A 19,161-nucleotide genomic window follows, 5' to 3' on the forward strand; every position below is an offset into this window, starting at 1 on the left:
AGGGAGGGAGGGGAAAAATCGGAACAGAAGTGAGTGCAAGGGATAATGCTGTAAAAAAAATTACCCTGGCATGGGTTCTGTCAATAAAAAGTTATTTAAAATCAAAAAAACAAAAACAAAAAAACAATTATCTTACTTTTGTCCATCTTTTTGCCAATACTTATAGCATGTTTCATGCCTTAGAAAGGTATTCTTTTCGCATCATCCTCTACTTATTGAAGCCACTGTTCTCCTTCAAAGCCAAATTTAGATGTTACTTCATCTTTTAGCTTTCTCAAGTAATAACAGCTTCCTCCTCAAGTTTTTCATAGTATTTTATATAGATCCTACTTTGCATGCATTCATCTTACTCTTATTTATAGTTATATGTGACAATTATTTGTGCCTATCTGCTTACTAATTTATAAGCTTCTCAAAAACAATATTTGTATCACATCTTCCTATGTTTTCAATAGTAAAGATAGGACCCTGTACACATAGATACTTGCTGAATGGAAAAAACATTTTGGCAGTAGTGCAGAATGGAATTGAGCAGGGGAAAGAAAGAAGTGATCCAGTGGAAAGACCCTAAATTTAATCATAAGACTTAACTAAATCTACTGTTTATTACCAGTATAATCATAACCAAGTCATTTCTCCTCTCTGGGCCTTGTTTTCCTCCTCTGTAAAATGAGGTCAGACTAGAAGACTTATCTTTTTCAACTTTAAATCCTATGAGTGCTACAGAGGTGATGAGAGTGATGAAGTTCCACAACAAAGTTCCATGCATTCACTTGATAATTTGTGCCTTGGCAATCGAGGGGCAGACCAGAGACCACACATATCAGGAAACATGACATATGAAAAAGAACATGTTTTTGTGAAAATCTTTTGATGTATTTATAATAAAACAGGAAAGAACAAGAATCAGTTAAGTATTTCCTATTTTTCATCCATAAAAGAAAATAATCAATACATAGCGAGAGCAAACAGAAAAAAATATGCATTTTTTAATGCAACACCCCCCCCACACTATTTTTTTGTTATTGACAACTAAATCTTGAAATGTAAAACACTACACATAGATAAAAAGTGCACAAGGGAAAGATTCTGTATTGATGTGTTGTTGTTTCTAAGGATGGCAGCACTCTGGATGACTTCCGTGGCTTTTATCTTTCAGGTACTTGATGGATCCTAAGAAGCATTAATTTCCCATCTTATCAAACAAAATTGAGAAAAATGCTGTGGACTGCGTTTTTACTGGCTACATCTGGATTCACCAAGAGAGTCACCAGAAGATCTCAGACTAAAGTACCCTTTATATACTATTTTTCTTCTTTCCCAACACTAAAAGTGAGTTAAAAGGGCCCCATTAATATGGAGTAAATATTGGTAATATAGGGATACAAGAGGCAACAACAGCTGGACTTTTTAATTTTAAAATAATAGGATTCCACAATCCAAATAAATCTCTGCCATTTTCTTCAGAGTAATTTTTACAACTAATCAAGACTCTGTGATGAGGACATATGAAATACAAGGAGATATATCAGGTAGCCATGAAATCAAGCTCCTGATTCACTAACAGGCAAACATGTTTCTAGCTACAACTTTTTCCTATATCTCTCTCTTCAAATCTGTGAGATGTATCAGTAACAAAGAAAATCCCAATAAGCTTGAATCAGTCTTTTGTTAGACTGCATTACAGCATTCTAGGATATTCATTGTTATTGAACAGTTAATTTTAAGAACAGAGTTGTATGGAGGCTAGCATAACATCTATTTAGATATGGCTGGTGCTCTCTTAAATAAAGATGAGCTCAAACACTTTATTCCATAAAACCTTTCCTGTTCTTCACCACCACTACCACCTCTCCCTATCCACTGTCCTGAATGCTGCTCTTTTTGCATCACTCTTATGAACATTGATACTTGGATGAATGCATGATCTTGCTGGTGGAGATACTCCCTCTACTGGTGCAGATCAAACATCTCTCCATACCTTTTCATTTTGCACAATTCTTCTCCATAGCCACTTATAAATTTTCTGGAAGAGCTACTTAACCAACACGAAGGTCTTCTTTTGGTTCATTTAACAATCACTTTCTCCTTTGCTGCTCCACTATGACCAGTCTACCTTCACTTTTGACCATATATATTGCTGATGGCATTTTTGTACTGTTCTTATGAGTTCCTTATGTAGCTATCATATATTGTATCAATATATCTATATTACACATAATATCACAATATATCACAATATATATCTATGTTATAGCTAGCTATGAATGCATCAAAATGGTCTATGAGATTGTGAGTTACATGAGGAAAAGACCCATATTTTAGCCAAATACTGCATTTGATTCAATTCAAGAAGTATTTATTAAGGGCCTACAATGTGCCAGGGCAAAATGCATTGTATCTCAGAGAAAAGCACAGCACAATTTTCCCCAGTATGCCTTTATCTCCCCCTGGGATGTAGAGGGGATTTTTTTCCTCATCAGTGAGATATAAGCCTTCGTAATAGGTCAAAGGACATAGAGATTTTAGTCATTTTACTGGCATAATTCCAGATTAAAAACAGCTAATGATAAATACTGCTGATTCTCCCTTCAGCACTAAACATTTGTGGACATAGCAGCATTAAAAAAAAAAAGTTTTATTGATGTCTTTTGTTTTTTATGTCACAGCCTTCCCAATTCCCTATTCTAAGTCAGTTTTCCCTTGGAACAAAGAAAAACAGTTAAGCAAAGCTGACAGTCACTGCTTATAATTCTTTACACCCACAGTTCCCACCTCTCTAATGAAAGCAGGGTAGAAGGAGCATATGATCAGTCATAATAACCAAAACCTGAAAACAATTGTGATGTGAACAATTAATGGTTTAAGAATGTAATGACTAGTATTATAACAAAGTGCATTATAAGAATGACGAATTGTATGAAATTGGGGAATAATTGTATGAAACAATGCAGAACAAGGAAAACAATGCCAAAATGACAACATTTACTATTACTACAACAATATAAAATCAACAGAGAGAAGCAATAAAACTGTGGTCATATATACTGGCCAGTGTTACTACTATACTGACAAAATTAAAAGGTGCTTTTCTCTTTAGGTTATTTATCAATAATTAAACTGTTTCCTTAAAGAACGTATTTTGTAAATGGATTTATTTGGGCCTTTGTTAGAACGTCTGTCGTGTCAAAAAGCAAAATATACATAAAATCTAAAGTAAAGAGAAAAAATTCAATAAAAATGGTGGTGATAAATGCAAAAAACATTTTTTTTTTGCATTTATCACCACCATATAGCCACATTACTGGTCCCTCTTGGTGGTATGATCCCGGTATTACTTTCAAGGCCAGTATTCCATTACATAAAAGTTCATTCTTCCCATTCTGAAATCCAGTCTAGCAAAAAAACACTTTACAAACTTTAAAGAGCTATAAAAAAAAATGAGCTATTGCCTGAGGTGATGGTACAAGCCTCTAATCCCTGATGTTAGGGAGGCTGAAGTTGGTCAGTTTAGAATTTGAGTTTAGAAATTCTGAACTAACTAGTGCTAAGTCAATCAGGTGTTCATACTAAGTCTAATCCCCATATGTTGAGCACCTGGAACTGAAAGGAAAATCAGCTCAGGTCAGAGACAGAATAGCAAAGGGACTGAGCCCATGAATAGCCACAGTACCTCTAGCCAGAGTGAGAGGAGATTTGATTTTTCCCCCACCCAAAAAAGAGCTTATTCACAAAACAATTCGCTTATAACAACCCATTTGTCGCTATCTTCCATCTTTAGCAATGAGAAGGCAATAAATAAAGTTTGTTGACTGACTGATGGCTAACAATGTGGTCCAGCATTCTTATCTCTGTTTTATACAAAAGGAAATTAGATTAGAGATTACTTGATGAAGGCCACATGAATAGGAAGAGATTGCAAGATCTTAGAATGAGAGCTGGAAAGAATCTCCATCCAGCTCCTTCATTTCCAATAAGGAAACTGAGGCCTGGAAGATTAAGTAACTAATCCAGGGACACAAAGTTAGAGTCAAGCTTCAAAATCAAATCCTGTGATTCTAAATCACATTTTTCACTGTCACACATTGCTGGGACTAGAACCTGTGAACTTTAAGACCAGGATCTATGCTGCACTATGTGGCTCTTAGGAAGGTTCTGAGTATAGTACCAGCAGATGCTTGTTAAAGTTTAATTAGGACTTTAATGTTTTCCTTGAAGTCATGAAGCACACAAGGATCATTTCTACTGAAGTCCTGGCAGAGAGCACTGTATAGGATCAGCCTACTGACATTCTCTACTTACAGTGCTCAGCTTGCTGCTGCTGATGAGGATTCGCCGTTCATATAACATACTGGCATAGAGGTGTAGCATGTTGTTGACATCCACAGCCACAAAATATTCAGTCAGATTTCTCTAGAAGATATAAAAGAGTGTTGGTTATAATCTGATTTTATCTTTAATTATGAAGATTAACAGACAGACACAGAAAGAACTTAGTTCCCCGAAATCATCTTGTAAGATACCATTTCCAAATTTGGGGAAAAAAAGAGTTAACAGGCTACATGGGTCAATCTTTAGAGTTCATAATGTTGCTATTCTTCTCCCCTTCAATTCACATTTGGTTCTAAACTGGGAAGTGTGGGGCTTTGGAGGCATTTGTGTAGATGCACAGATCTAAAATCTTAGACTTGAAAGGTCATCTAGCCTGTCCCTTCATCAAATGCATGAATCTGGAACTTGTTTCCTTGCCTTTGCTCATGTAAGGTGGTCTGTGTGGTTCCGCCATATTCCTCTCCCTTCATCCCCCACAACTTTTATCTGTTAAAATCCTATCCAAATATCAAGACTGAGGTTCAATACTTGTACTTCCAGCATAGTCTCCTTTGATCCTTCTAGCAGGTAAAAATGAAAGTTCCCTTTCTGGAGCTTTCAAACACTGAGGTTCTATTTTGTATAATAGCTATTTATGCATGTCTTCTTACCCCTAAGCTGTAAACTCCACAATGTCAGTGTCTGATTAATCTTTGGGTTTCTTCAAATACCTAACACAGAGTCAGAGTCTTTGCTACACAAAATACAAAGTTGATAAATATCAAATTACATTATTTTTGTAAAATGATTTTTCATATTTGATGACATTTACACAGGACAAATATTTATAAAGCATTTCCTCTGTAACCCAGTGAGGTAACAACATCCTCCTTTTTATTTTTACATTTTATAGATGAAGAAATTTACAGATTTAGAGATTTAGAGCATTTACAGATGCTAAACCTCAGTTTAGCAAGGTTAAATGGCTTGGCTCAGTGACAAGGCTAGTAAGTTTTGGAGCTAGGATTTAAACTCATGTCTACTGACAAGTTTAGAGATTCTTCCAGCATTAAGATTACATCACATTTTACTAGAAGAAATGTTAAAATACAGATTGTAAGAACAGGCAGTATCCTTGGAGATAATTTAGTCCAATCTTCTCATTTTACAAATGAGGAAACTGAAGCTTAAAAAGGGAAAATAATTTGTCCATGTCACATAGCTGGGGACAGACAAGAAGAAAACCAGCTTGTGACAAGGAGCATTCTAGGGAGCATTTTTTTTTTTTTGGTAGGTTGCCATTTACCCTTTGAAACGCTACTTTCAATTCCAAGAAAAATATTCAAGTATTTCATTATGCCCCATTCTTAGATCTTTAATAGGTGTGTGGACATGATTGTTTCTTCAAAGCCGTATAGGCTTTCAACATCACATGATACATATTCTCAGAAATAAAGAAAAGTTCTCTATACCAGAAGCTGCAATTTATAATGATTAGGGATTTATAACCCAGCTAATTCAAGAGAGCTGAGAGGACTTTACATGCAAATAGCACAATGTGCATTTCAACAATTGAAACAGTTGGGAATAAGCATGGGCATTTATCTTATGATTCATTAGTGTTCAACTGAAGGACTGTATTAACCAGAGAACCTCACAAATTGAGACTATGTTAATTTTGTAACAGATCAAAAATTACAAAGTAAGCATCGTATTTAGAGTGTCCTCCAACAGATGTAGTCCAAAACGTGGCAACCAGCAGAGAAGCCAATTGACAAAAAAAGAATGTTCTACAGCAGAAAAAGTGATAGGAAATGGTGGTAGGAGCCAGAGAATGCAACTCCTGTCCTGGCTTTGTGAGTACTATTAGTATTATAATATGAACATTCTTTCATGTTCTGGACTTGAGTTCCTTCATGACTAAAACAAGAAGTTTGTATGAGATGGTGACTAAAGTCCCTTTGATTCTGTTTCAACACTACCTGTTATAGATAGACTTCAAGCCTTGATTCAATGGCTCATCAGCCTACATTCTAAAATCCACAGTAATACCCTTTGCACATAGCATATTATATGCTCTGATGTTTTAGTTTCTATGATCCTTTCTATTCTAACAATTTATGATTATGTGAAATTTGATAGGAAATGTAAACAGCATTCCAAGTCAGTCAATAAGAGCATCTCCTGCTGGATGAAGCAAGGAGGACTGTGCTAATGATGTCAGGATAGGGCTCCACTGTAGACGCTCACATGGCAGAGACCTTCTCGCCAACACACACGTGTAGACAAAAATATGGGGTGGCTGAAGATTTTAGTAGAAGCTTAACTGTCGATGAAATGTGTAGATTTCTTTTTTTCTTTCAAGAAAAAGAAAAATAGGATTGAGGAGCTTAAAGGAGCCCAGAGAGCCCATTAGCACTTTTGACAGATCCAAAGATAACTCTAAAGCCACCAATACGTGGCCTGAGGAGTCTGCCAAGAAGTTTCATACTGTGCAAAAATATGTTCCCCAGCTTGCCATCCAAATATGAAGAAACAGCGTTAGAGACAAATTTTCAGCCTTATTTTGCTGGGATAAGGGGGAAAAAAACCCATAATTGTAAAAATGCACTTGAGGAGTAGGGAAAAGAATGGATTTAACAAGTAAACCTATATTGGTTAATATAAGAAATACCCTCAGAAACCATATGCTAAAAGACTCAGATGCTTGTTGTAAAAGCAACATACAGGTATATTAAAAATATATAACATTTAGCCAAATCCCCTCTAAACTGTCATGTACTTTTTCGGTATTTCTCATCCCATCTGTGCTGATTACCAAGATATTTGTGTCTAAACAGAAGCTGTCTCCTTTATCTGCTTCCTCCCCCTGCCTCTTTCCTTCTGGGATATCACATGTCTGAGTCTATAACTGCTTGAATGGAATAGATGGGTAGGAACTCTAGTAGCCCAAGGTCTCTGTAGAGTCTGGGGCACTTTAGACATCAGAAGACATTGGGAGATTTTGGAATGGTATCTTTATCCTCTTGTTATTTCCCTTCCTCATATTCCTCATGTCACTAGGACATTCATTACCACTACCCTATGACTTCAATAATGATATTAGGGAAAACATACAGGAGGATGGGATGGGGAAGAAGAGAAAATAAAGGGGGAGGAAAGGAAAAAGAAAAGAAAGAAGGAATGAGGAAAAAGAAATGAAGGAGAAAGAAATAAAAGAAAAAGAGGAGATGAGGAAGGAGGAGCAGGAAGAGAGGAAGTACATGAACGAAGATAAAAGAATAAGGGAGGAGAAGATATAAAAATAAAGAAAATAGGACATGAAGGAATAACAAATAAACAACAACATGGAAGGGAGAAGAAAAAAAGAAAATTAGGAAAGGAAGAAAGGGTTGGACAAAAGAGATGAAAATGATGAATGAGAGAAGCATAGGAACTTAGAAGAAAAATATCTTAAATCCAAAATACTGTAAGAGAGAATCTTTCCAACACAGTGCTAACCCCAAACTGATCCTTCCTTGATGCTTCCATATATTGGTCAACTCTGTTGATGATTTTACTGTGTTTAGTGACTTTTAGGACCATATTCATTATAAAAGACTGAAGTCTAAGTTTCTTCTTACAAAATGAGAGGAAAGGAATAGTTTTCTAAGGTACTTTCTTGCTTTAACAGGTGATGATACTTAACTTGCAATATATTCGATACTGTAACTCCTTTTAGAATAGTTTATAAGGCAGGAATGTTTGATAACTCTTTCAAAATGTTTTATTTTTGAAAAATGACATTTATTCCAATAATACCACAAAACAAGTCTTCAAATGCCTTCCCTAAATTGATATGATACTGTTAAATCTTCATGGGGAGTTTATTATTTTTTCTGGGGAACTGAGTATATATTATAAATTCTGAGTCTAAAATGTTTAAGAAGAAAATGTCTCAAAAGATTAAGAAAAAGTCCATTCATTAGAGTCATAGGACATAAAATATTGGAGCTGGAAAGGAACTTAGAATATCAAATTGTAAAAATTTAGAATTATTCAGGTTATCTAAAGTCTGACAACTTTAGATTTAGAGCCTGAAGAGACTTTAAAAATATTAGCTCTGCCCTCTTTTTTCCTCCTAATTAAGAGAGAAAGAAACCAAGACCTAAAGAGAGTTAAGAAATTCAAATTTGCACACAGCAAAAGGCAAAGACATAATTTGAACCCAGCTTTTTTTACTCCAAATTTCAGGGCTTTTTCTTCCTAACTATGATGCTTTTAAAAGAAAGAACAGCAAACAAAAAAAGAAGCTGAGTAAAACTACCATTTTATAAATGACAGAAATAAGTCCCTTAAAGAAGTGACTTGAATAGGTCAAAAAGTGGCAGAGTTGAAACTAGGGCCTAGTTCTTCAGAAATCCAGTTCAGTACTGTTTAATAAGGACTCAAATCAGAAACAAGATTTATCAGAAAGAAAGCAGAGATTAGCCAGAAGCTAGAATCATTCTTCTGTACCAATCTAAAAACTATTTCAATAAACAATTACCTGACAATCTCCCATGTGATAATGAGTTGACTGAAATGAACTCCACTTGTTTATTTTTGGACGTCACTATGAGTTCATAAATCTTGTTTGTATCATAGAGAATCTTGGGGAAAAGTGACATCTCAGTAATGTTATATGTAACTGTCCTTCTAAATGTTTTCTATGAATCATTAACCATTTTGCCTGACACCAAGCTAGATAATCATGACAAGTTTGTTTAATATTTCACATGCAGTTCCACATGATAATCCACTAAGCAAACAAAACTTTCAAAACACAACCAATATGGAGTACCTTACACCATTAGCTTAATACTACAATTACTATTCTATATCCATTTGTGATGTGGGATATTTTTTTAATATTTAATTTAACTATAATTATGACATGATATGCTCTATGTATATATATTATTTAAATGTAGCATATTTAATAATAAATTGCTTAAAATCTAAAAGATTTTTTTTAATCTCAATAACAATTTTTCACTGAAATTTTTCTTCAAAAGGATAGGATTTCTTAATTGCATTGTTGTGTCATGTACTTGATATATGATTCTCAAAGGTTATGCCACCTGGACAAAAGGAAAGTCTAACAATAATAATAATAATAATAATAATAATAATAATAATAGTATTAATATAGTAGCTTTAAGGTTTTGGAACTCCCTATAAGATAGCTCATTTGAGTCTCATAAGGATCCTATCTCAACCTTGAGGCAGAGGTGTTATTATGGTCTTTTATAGATGATAAGGAAACTAAAGCCCAGTAAACTTAAGTAATGGAGCTACATGGTACATTTGATAAAATGCTGAGCTTAGAGTCAGAAAGACAAGAGTGCAAATCCAGTCTCAGAGACTTAGTAGATAAGTGACTAAGCTCACACAACTTCTATCTCAATTTCCTCATTTGTTTTAAAAAATTGTGAAGTTAGGGGTGGATGTGATAACAATAGTATCTACTTCTCAGGGTTATTATGAGGATAAAATGAAATCATTTGTAAAGAACTTGGCAAAACTTAATACCCCATAATTGTTAGTTGTAATTATTATGTAGAACATCATCATCATCATCATCACCACCAACATTATCACCACCACCATCATTCTTATCATTAGTATTATCATCGACTTGCCAATAATCATCTAGCTACTACACCTCAAAGTCAGAATTTGAATCCTGGCTTTCTGATTCTTATTTGTATCATGTTGCTTTTCTTTGTTCTGGCCCAGTGATGGACTGACTCTAGGTCTGTAATCTGTGGAACAGCCCAGTAAAGCAGTGAGAAAGAGGCTCACAAGATTATTAAGTGTTGTTACCACAGCAACTCATGAAAGCAATTATCAAGGAATAATGGGGCTATAGTCTGTCTCAGCAGAGAAAGTCCTCTCACAGATGAAGCCTTCAAGTATTGAAGGCTTTTTTTTTTTTATTACTAATGTTAATAGCATGAATGGTATTAATATTAAATATATATCATCATCATAATAACAACAAATCACACCTTTAAAAAAAAACCAAACACTTGCAGGATTTAAAATATTTTCTGCGTAATAACCAAGTGAAATGGCCATATAAGAATTACCATTACCTACTTTGAAAAGGATGGAACTGAGGTCCAAAAAAGCCTAACAACACTAGGAGGAAATTAAATTGCTGACGGTGTCAGTGTTATTATGGTCATTCTATAGATGAAAGGGTAAAGCCAAGGGAAAAATAACCTGCTCAAGACCACATGGTTAGTAAATTTTCAGGAGGCACATATATAATAAATCCAAGTGTCTTGACTACCAGTCTAGCATTCTTTTGTTTACATTTTGCTATTAGATGAAACACACTCATGCTTATGTGATGTGGGCAAATAAATTAAATGCTAATGATGAATTACAGTTACTGTATTCAGTTCCTTTGAGAAGAAAAACATAGTTTTGACATTAAAGTTATGGAAAAATAAAGAATAAACTTCAGTAAGCACTTGAAAATTGAAAGAAATCATCTGAAAGGATGCAGTGGAAAGAATATTGGTCTAGAAAAAAAACAAAACTTTTGGACTCAAACCATCAGATATCACTACTGCTTAGCAGTTGTGTGATCCTGCTTATGTCTCTTTCCCTCTTTGCACCTCAGGTTTTAAGTTTTTTAAATAAAATTTTATTGATATCTTTTATTGAAATTTCACTAAAATTTTTCCCAATAATCTTCCTTACTCATCCACACCAAAGAATCATTATATAAAACAAAATTTTAAAGGAAAAAAAATCGGCAAAACTGGCTAACATACTAGAGATTTGAAAATATGGATAAAATATAGACTTTCAACATCTGCCAAAGAGAGGGGTGTAAGAGTCTTCTTCTTTGGAGACACTTTGTCCTTTTCTTTTTCCTTAGAGATGTGGGGAGGGAGATGCACAATCAGGGTTAAGTGACTTGCCCAGAGTCAGACAGCTAGTAAGCATTAAGGGTCTGAGGCCAGATTTGAATTGAGGTACCTGACTCCAGGGCCAGTTCTCTGAGCCAACTAGCTGCCATGTTTGTTTTTTGAAACTACAACATTCACTTTTGATTGGTTTTTGGCTGATCTTTCCATTTAGTTTTTTTCACAGTGTACATTGTGTTCTTGCTTTACTTTGCTCTTCATTAGATTATGTAGTCTTTCCATGCTTCTCTGAATGCATCACATTTATCACTACAATAATATTCCATTACATTAATGCATCACAAACTTAACTGACTGATAAGTATCTATTGGTTTTCAATTTTATGCTCATCAGTCAGTTAAACAATTTGTTTTCTATATGACATCAGTGGGGAATAAGTCTAGAACAGAAATCTCTTGGTCAAAAGGGATGGACGTTTTTAATCACTCTATTTGAATTAATTCCAATTTGCTTTTCAAAATGTTTGTACTGATTCACAGCCTGAGCTTTACCAATGATGCATCAGTGTGCCTATCTTCTCATAACCCTTCTAACAAAGACAATTGACATGTGTTGTAATCTTTTCCATTTTGTAGCACATTAGGTAAAACATTATTGTGGTTCTAATTTGGAAAAACATTTTGTGTGCTTTGGAAGATTAGTACCCATGTATTTAATGCATTTTTCTAGTTATTTTGAATACTTACCTTTACATTATTATCTTTTGGATTCTATTTTCCTGTTGAAATTTTTGTGAATTTATTTTGTAAATAAAACTTACAACTTTGCTGAAGATATTATCTCAGTTTCTTTATTGAATTCCTATGATTTACAAGTAACATGATGACATCAGTAAATAGGGATAGTTTGGCCTCTGCTTATTGCTATGCTTTTAATTTCTTTCTCTTGTTTTATTACTACATTTATATAACTGTGAAATATATTTATTAGAGAGGGCGGGCATACTTGCTTTTCTCCTGTATTTGTTGGGAAAGCTTCTAGTGTGTACCCATTTCATGTGATGCTTACTTTTGATTTTAGGTAGATTGTTTTTATGATATGAAAAAAAAATTTCTCAATGCCTATTTTTGATAGGCTCTTTTAGCATAAATTAGTATTGTCCCTTATCCTTTTTCAAAGACATTGTCTTTACTAATTGAAATAGTCATGTGGCTTTGGATATTTTTTAATGTCTTACACCTAGTTAGCCCTCAATAAATATTTGATGTATTTAACTAAATTGCCTTTTGTTTTTAAAGTGATAAATATGTTGATTGTTCTCCTAATGTTTAATTGTGTTTTATCTCTAGGTGAAATACAGCTTAATAATGATGAATGATTTCTTGGGTAAATTGTTATAGTTGTATAATAGGATTCTATTTAAAATTTTTGAGTAGATATTCATAGAATGATATTAATTTACATAGTTTTTTGCTTTATCCTCCATTGTTTAGATATTAGGAATATATTTCTCACATAAAAAGAATCTGATAGAGAGCTTTTTTCTTAATATTTGACAATAATTAGTAGCATTGGTATTATTTGTTCTTTAACATTTTAATAGAATTATGGATCCATCAGAACTAGGAGCTTTTTACTTTGGTAGTTCTTTTATTAGATAGTTCCATTTTAAGCATTCATTATTTATCCATTTGGTTTTATATTAGGGATTTTAATTGAATTTTTAAAAATCAATTCATATTTAAAGTTATGAAAACTAGGTTTACATTTTCCTCCATTTTTCTCTAATGTTGTTTCATTTTTTTCCAAATTAGGATCCCTCCTCCTTCTGTAAACATGTGATTCCTCAGCTTTTTAAAGCTGATTCTCATCAGCTCTTTTCCTCTTATCCTTAAGTTGCTGGCACTCCCCATTTGTCACACCTTTCCCTTGTTTTGGAACTTTGCTTAATTTGTGAATTCCTTTTTTCTTTCTTACTTATAAGTCATCTAATTCTTTTTCCTCTCATTTAAGTAGCCAAGGAAAATATCCATTCTATCCCCTAATTCTGCCTGCTTCTCAACTTGTTTCAAGATGCTGTTGTTTTCATTTTCTGTACTTTACCTAAAGAGAATCTTTGCCTCACTCCCTTCATTATTTCTCTTGACATTCTCTATCATAGATTTTGATTCATGGTTGATATACTCATTTATTCCTTAAACCTCTATGTTCCTCATAGATTTAAAACTTCTAAAGAATCTATTTTGAATTCCTTCTTCTATTCAATTTCTATAATATTTCGCTCCAGATTTTGCTCCTATGGACACGTCTCCATTTTTCTAATGATCCTCAATTGTGGAGATAACAATTCAAAATTCATGGATTTGATAGAGAAAACAAAAATATTCTCAGGATGAAAATTTTCTGGTTTACTTGATTGTGCACTTTATTATTACTTTGTGCCCTCCCCTATGGACTTGTCTCCATTTCCATTCTCCCATTTCCCAAGAAATGTTTACTTTGAGTACATGTCTTCCCACCCTTCAATAAGTCACTTGTCCCCAGGCTCAGAGGTACAAAGGAAAAACACTCTCTCAGAGGTAGGAATGTCTCAAAGTACCAGGTCCCAGTAGATTATACCCACTGTAACAAACCCATTTTACCCCATAGGAGCATTTTTCTATGGAACTTCCTCAAATCTTTGAATTGAAATTCTCCCCTTTGCATATCCATCTTACTTTTCCTCACTTCACCTGTTTTCATATAGTATATATTTTTCCTTCATCATTTACCACTGATTTTATTCAAATATATAAAATATTCCTCTCTAGCTTCTTCCCTTTCTTCCATTTATGTATTCTCTCATTCTGCAGTGTAGTTCTACTCAACTGTAGTCAGGGAGTTGTGAGGTTTAATATATCATGTTTTAGATCTGTTCTTTACCATCACTTCTGTTTCAGTTCTACTTTTATCTTTGTCTCCTTCTGTACATTTGCCAGCCTGCCTGAGTGTGGGTCTAGTTGAGGACAAGGTGCTAAGTGACTATGTTAAGAATTAGAAACTAGTCTTTTCTGCTGTTGATTCTTTAGTTTGTCACCTTCCCAGTGTTAAAAGAGTGTAAGATACCTCTAACTGCCTTACCTCTGCTACATAATTCTTACTTTAAAGAGATTTGAGAGGTCATAAACTCTAGAGAAAATATCTGGTCTTTCATTTTGTTGGTCATATGACTTAGCACCAAGCAAAAAATTAATAAATTAGGAGTAATAATACCTCAATTGCTTGTGACATGCTCCCCTAATACAGTTAGGGGATAATGTGGTGATAATGATTTATCCCAATAGTGGAGAAAACTGACACAACAAGAAGTACAGAATTAATTCCTTTTATTATGACTCCTTTCCATAAAATATGTGGTGGAAATAATGTAAGAGAAACAGAGAATGCTAGAGTTGGAAGGAACATTAGAAACCATTAGGTCTACTTCTCCCCATATTTTATATATGAAGAAACTGGAAGATATATATGAAGGAAGAGATCTAATTAATATCACACAGTTGGCTGAGGTAGACGTGTACCTCAAATTTAGTTTTCTATATCTACATTCCTGATTTTATTGGTGAAGACAAAAGCACACACAATAAGTTTCAGGCAAAAGGGCCTGCTAATATTTAGTGACATAAACGATGGCAAGAAAACAGTGAATGAATGAAGAATTACAAACTATTAATCATCACAGAATGGGGATGGGGGTGATAGAATAGAATTCTCTATTACTGTATACACTTAGCCTCCACCTACCCATAAAAACTTTCAGAAAGGTAAAAAGGAATAAAAGGAATTTAAATCAACTCAAACACTCACATTTTCAGGTATGCTGGGAAGTTCTCTTGTGTCAGGCACAGTAAAGTAAGAGTGCTAAAGGAAAAAAAAAATCAAAAGTTAACTGCTTTTTGTAAAAATGGTAACAATAATAATATTTACATAATACTTTAAGGTTCAAAGAACCCCCACACTATTTATTTGATCATGACCAATAAATCTATGGAGGTAGATGGAACAAATTTTACTAAGGAGGAAATTTAAGTTTAGAAAGAGTAAGTAATATATCCAAGATCATGCAGTTAGTAAATCAAAGAATTGCAATTCAAAACCAGATTTCACGATTCAAAATTAGTTTTTTAATATGTAGAAGATTGCACATCATCTGGAACCAACCGTGCTGAATCACTGCTAAAAGGATTTTATAAAATTAAATACTTTGTTGATGTAAAGAAAAATGGCAATAAAGTTTACTACAAAATATCCTGAATATTTAAAACCATTATTTGGAACTATAATACAAAGGAGAAAATTATCCATTGACAGTTTTCTATCAATGCTGTTGAGTTGACAATGTGCTCTTGCACACAAACATAAACTCTAGCAAAGTTGTATTAAGTTGAAATATAAACCTGGTTGAGATTACATGTTTGTCATAATGTCAAGAGATGGTGATTAAAAAAAAAAAAACATAGATGCTCATAAAGATCATCATCGAAGATTTGATAGGGGTTGCAATTTGTGTTCCAAAATGCAATATTCACAAAGAAATTGGAGATTTTAAAAATGACAAAAAAAATTTTTTTTAATTCTATCAGTTCTTGCCTTAAGTATTATTTCCAACATCTACAATTTTATTGGTACAAGAAGTTCCTCCATCAACAAAAATTTTAATTCCATATTTTAAGTTAATTGAATAAATATTTCTTGAATTTAAACTATGAGATGAACCTAAAAAATTCATCACAGTGATCATAACATTACATTTCTTCAATCATTTTCTCAATTTTACAATTAATTCCTTCTTTCTTTTCTCAAGATTCTGCCCTGGACTCTCTCCTAGTCTCATCTTTCTCTTCCCCTTCCTCTTTTCTTCTCAACACTTCTCTTCATAATCAGCTCCATTAGATTTAATTATCACATTAGCAAAAAGACTACAGAAAATCATCCCCAGGATAATACATCATGATCAAGTAGGATTTATACTAGGAATGCAGGGCTGGTTCAATATTAGGAAAACTATCAATATAATTGGCCATATTAATAATCAAATTAACAAAAACCATATGATCATCTCAATAGATGCAGAAAAAGCATTTGATAAAATCCAACATCCATTCCTATCAAAAACTCTTGAGAGTATAGGAATAAATGGACTTTTCCTTAAAATAATCAGTAGCATCTATTTAAAACCAGCAGTAAGCATCATATGTAACGGGGACAAACTGCAACCATTCCCAATAAGATCAGGAGTAAAACAAGGTTGCCCACTATCACCATTACTATTTAATATTGTATTAGAAATGCTAGCTTTGGCAATAAGAGTTGAGAAAGAGATTAAAGGAATAAGAATAGGCAATGAGGAAACCAAATTATCACTCTTTGCTGATGATATGATGGTATACTTAGAGAACCCCAGAGATTCGACCAAAAAGTTATTAGAAACAATCTACACCTTCAGCAAAGTTACAGGATATAAAATAAACCCACATGAGTCATCAGCATTCTTATATATCACTAACAAAACCCAACAGTTAGAGTTACAAAAAGAAATTCCATTTAAAGTAACTACTGATTGTATAAAATATTTAGGATCTATCTGCCAAGGGAAAATCAGAAACTTTATGAGCAAAACTACAAAACACTTTCCACACAAATTAAGTCTGATCTAACCAACTGGAAAAATATTAAATGCTCTTGGATTGGGTGAGCAAATATAATAAAGATGACAATACTACCTAAATTAATCTATTTATTTAGCGCTATACCAATCAGACTCCCAAAAAACTACTTTGATGAATTAGAAAAAATAACAATAAAGTTCATATGGAAAAACAAAAGGTCAAGAATTTCAAGGGAATTAATGAAAAAAAAATGAAATGAAGGTGGCCTAGCTGTACCAGATCTAAAATTATATTATAAAGCAGCAGTTACTAAAACCATCTGGTATTGGCTAAGAAATAGACTAGATGATCAATGGAATAGTTTAGGTTCAAAAGACAAAACAGCCAATAACTTTAATAATATAGTGTTTGACAAACCCAAAGACACCAGTTTCTGGGATAAGAATGCATTATTTGACAAAAATTGCTGGGAAAATTCGAAATTCGTATGGCAGAAACTAGGCATTGACCCACACTTAACACCGTACACCAAGATAAGGTCAAAATGGGTTCATGACCTAGGCATAAAAAATGAGATTATAAATAAATTGGAAGAGCATAGGATAGTTCACCTCGCAGACCTGTGGAACAGGGAGGAATTTATGACCAAAGAAGAACTAGAGATCACTATTGACCACAACATAAAAAATTTTGATTATATCAAATTGAAAAGTTTTTGTACAAACAAAACAAATGCAGACAAGATTAGAAGGGAAACAATAAACTGGGAAAACATTTTTACAATCGAAGGTTCTGATAAAGGCCTCATTTCCAAAATATATAGAGAATTGACTCTAATCTATAAGAAATCAAACCATTCTCCAATTGATAAATGGTCAAAGGATATGAACAGACAATTCTCATATGAAGAAATTGAAACTATTTATAGACATATGAAAATATCCTTCAAATCATTATTAATCAGAGAAATGCAAATTAAGACAGCTCTGAGATACCACTACACACCTGTCAGATTGGCTAGAATGACAGGGAAAGATAATGGGGAATGTTGGAGGGGATGTGGGAAAACAGGGACACCGATACATTGTTGGTGGAATTGTGAACACATCCAGCCATTCTGGAGAGCAATTTGGAACTGTGCTCAAAAAGTTATCAAACTGTGCATACCCTTTGATCCAGCAGTGTTTCTACTGGGCTTATACCCCAAAGAGATACTAAAGAAAGGAAAGGGACTTGTATGTGCCAAAATGTTTGTGGCAGCCCTGTTTGTAGTGGCTAGAAACTGGAAAATAAAAGGATGTCCATCAATTGGAGAATGGTTGAGTAAATTGTGGTATATGAATGTTATGGAATATTATTGTTCTGTAAGGAATGACCAGCAGGATGAATACAGAGAGGATTGGCAAGACTTACATGAACTGATGCTAAGTGAAATGAGCAGAACCAAGAGATCATTATATACCTCAACAACGATACTGTTTGAGGATGTATTCTGATGGAAGTGGATCTCTTTGATAAAGAGAGCTTTAATTGATCAAAGATGGACAGAAGCAGCTACACCCAGAGAAAGAACACTGGGAAATGAATATAAACTGCTTGCATTTTTGTTTTTCTTCCTGGTTATTTATACCTTCTGAATTCAATTCTCCCTGTGCAACAAGAAAACTGTTCGGTTCTGCACACATATATTGTATCTAGGATATACTGTAACCCATTCAACATGTAAAGGACTGCTTGCCATCTGGGGGAAGAGGTAGAGGGAGGGAGGGGAAAAATCGGAACAGAAGTGAATGCAAGGGATAATGCTGTAAAAAATTATCCTGGCATGCGTTCTATCAATAAAAAGTTATTAAAAAAAAAAAAGATTTAATTATCACTTCTATGTAAAAGACTCCCAGATCTCTCTATCAGTCATAGATTTTCTATGACTGCTATTATCTATCTTCTGGATATTTCAAATTGGATATATTATAGACATTTCAAAATCAACATGTCCCTGATGTAACTCATTGACTTTTCTCTAAGAAGCTACCCTTCTAAACTTCTCTATCTCTGATGAAGGTATCACCATTCTTCTAGTTACCCAAATTTATAAGCTCAATCATCTTCAATTCTTATCAATCATTCCAAGTGTCTGAACAGCTGCCCAGTTGATTCTAACTCCATAATTTTTCTGGTACCTGTCCTATTCTCTAAACTTAAATAACCACCAATCTTATACTTCTTACTTAGATTAGTGGAAAAAGTATAACTGATCTCCCTGGCTTCAGTTTTTCTCCTTTTTAATCCCTTCTCCTCA

The 19,161-nt window shown here is 33.7% G+C and overlaps 1 protein-coding gene across 6 annotated transcripts in view; it reads right to left on the reverse strand.

The window, feature by feature from the left end:
- DENND1A (DENN domain containing 1A) overlaps positions 1-19,161 on the reverse strand; it is a 687,683-nt gene that overhangs the window by 339,241 nt on the left and 329,281 nt on the right. For all 6 annotated transcript variants that reach the window (XM_051979612.1, XM_051979615.1, XM_051979613.1 and 3 more), the window contains 2 exons: positions 15,061-15,114; positions 4,303-4,413 (listed from right to left, as the gene is read on the reverse strand). In XM_051979612.1, coding sequence (XP_051835572.1) covers positions 4,303-4,413; positions 15,061-15,114 — 165 coding nt within the window. The remainder of the gene's footprint in view (positions 1-4,302; positions 4,414-15,060; positions 15,115-19,161) is intronic.

This window comes from Antechinus flavipes, chromosome 2 (assembly GCF_016432865.1).
Source record: "Antechinus flavipes isolate AdamAnt ecotype Samford, QLD, Australia chromosome 2, AdamAnt_v2, whole genome shotgun sequence".
NCBI classification, from domain to species: Eukaryota; Metazoa; Chordata; class Mammalia; order Dasyuromorphia; family Dasyuridae; genus Antechinus; species Antechinus flavipes.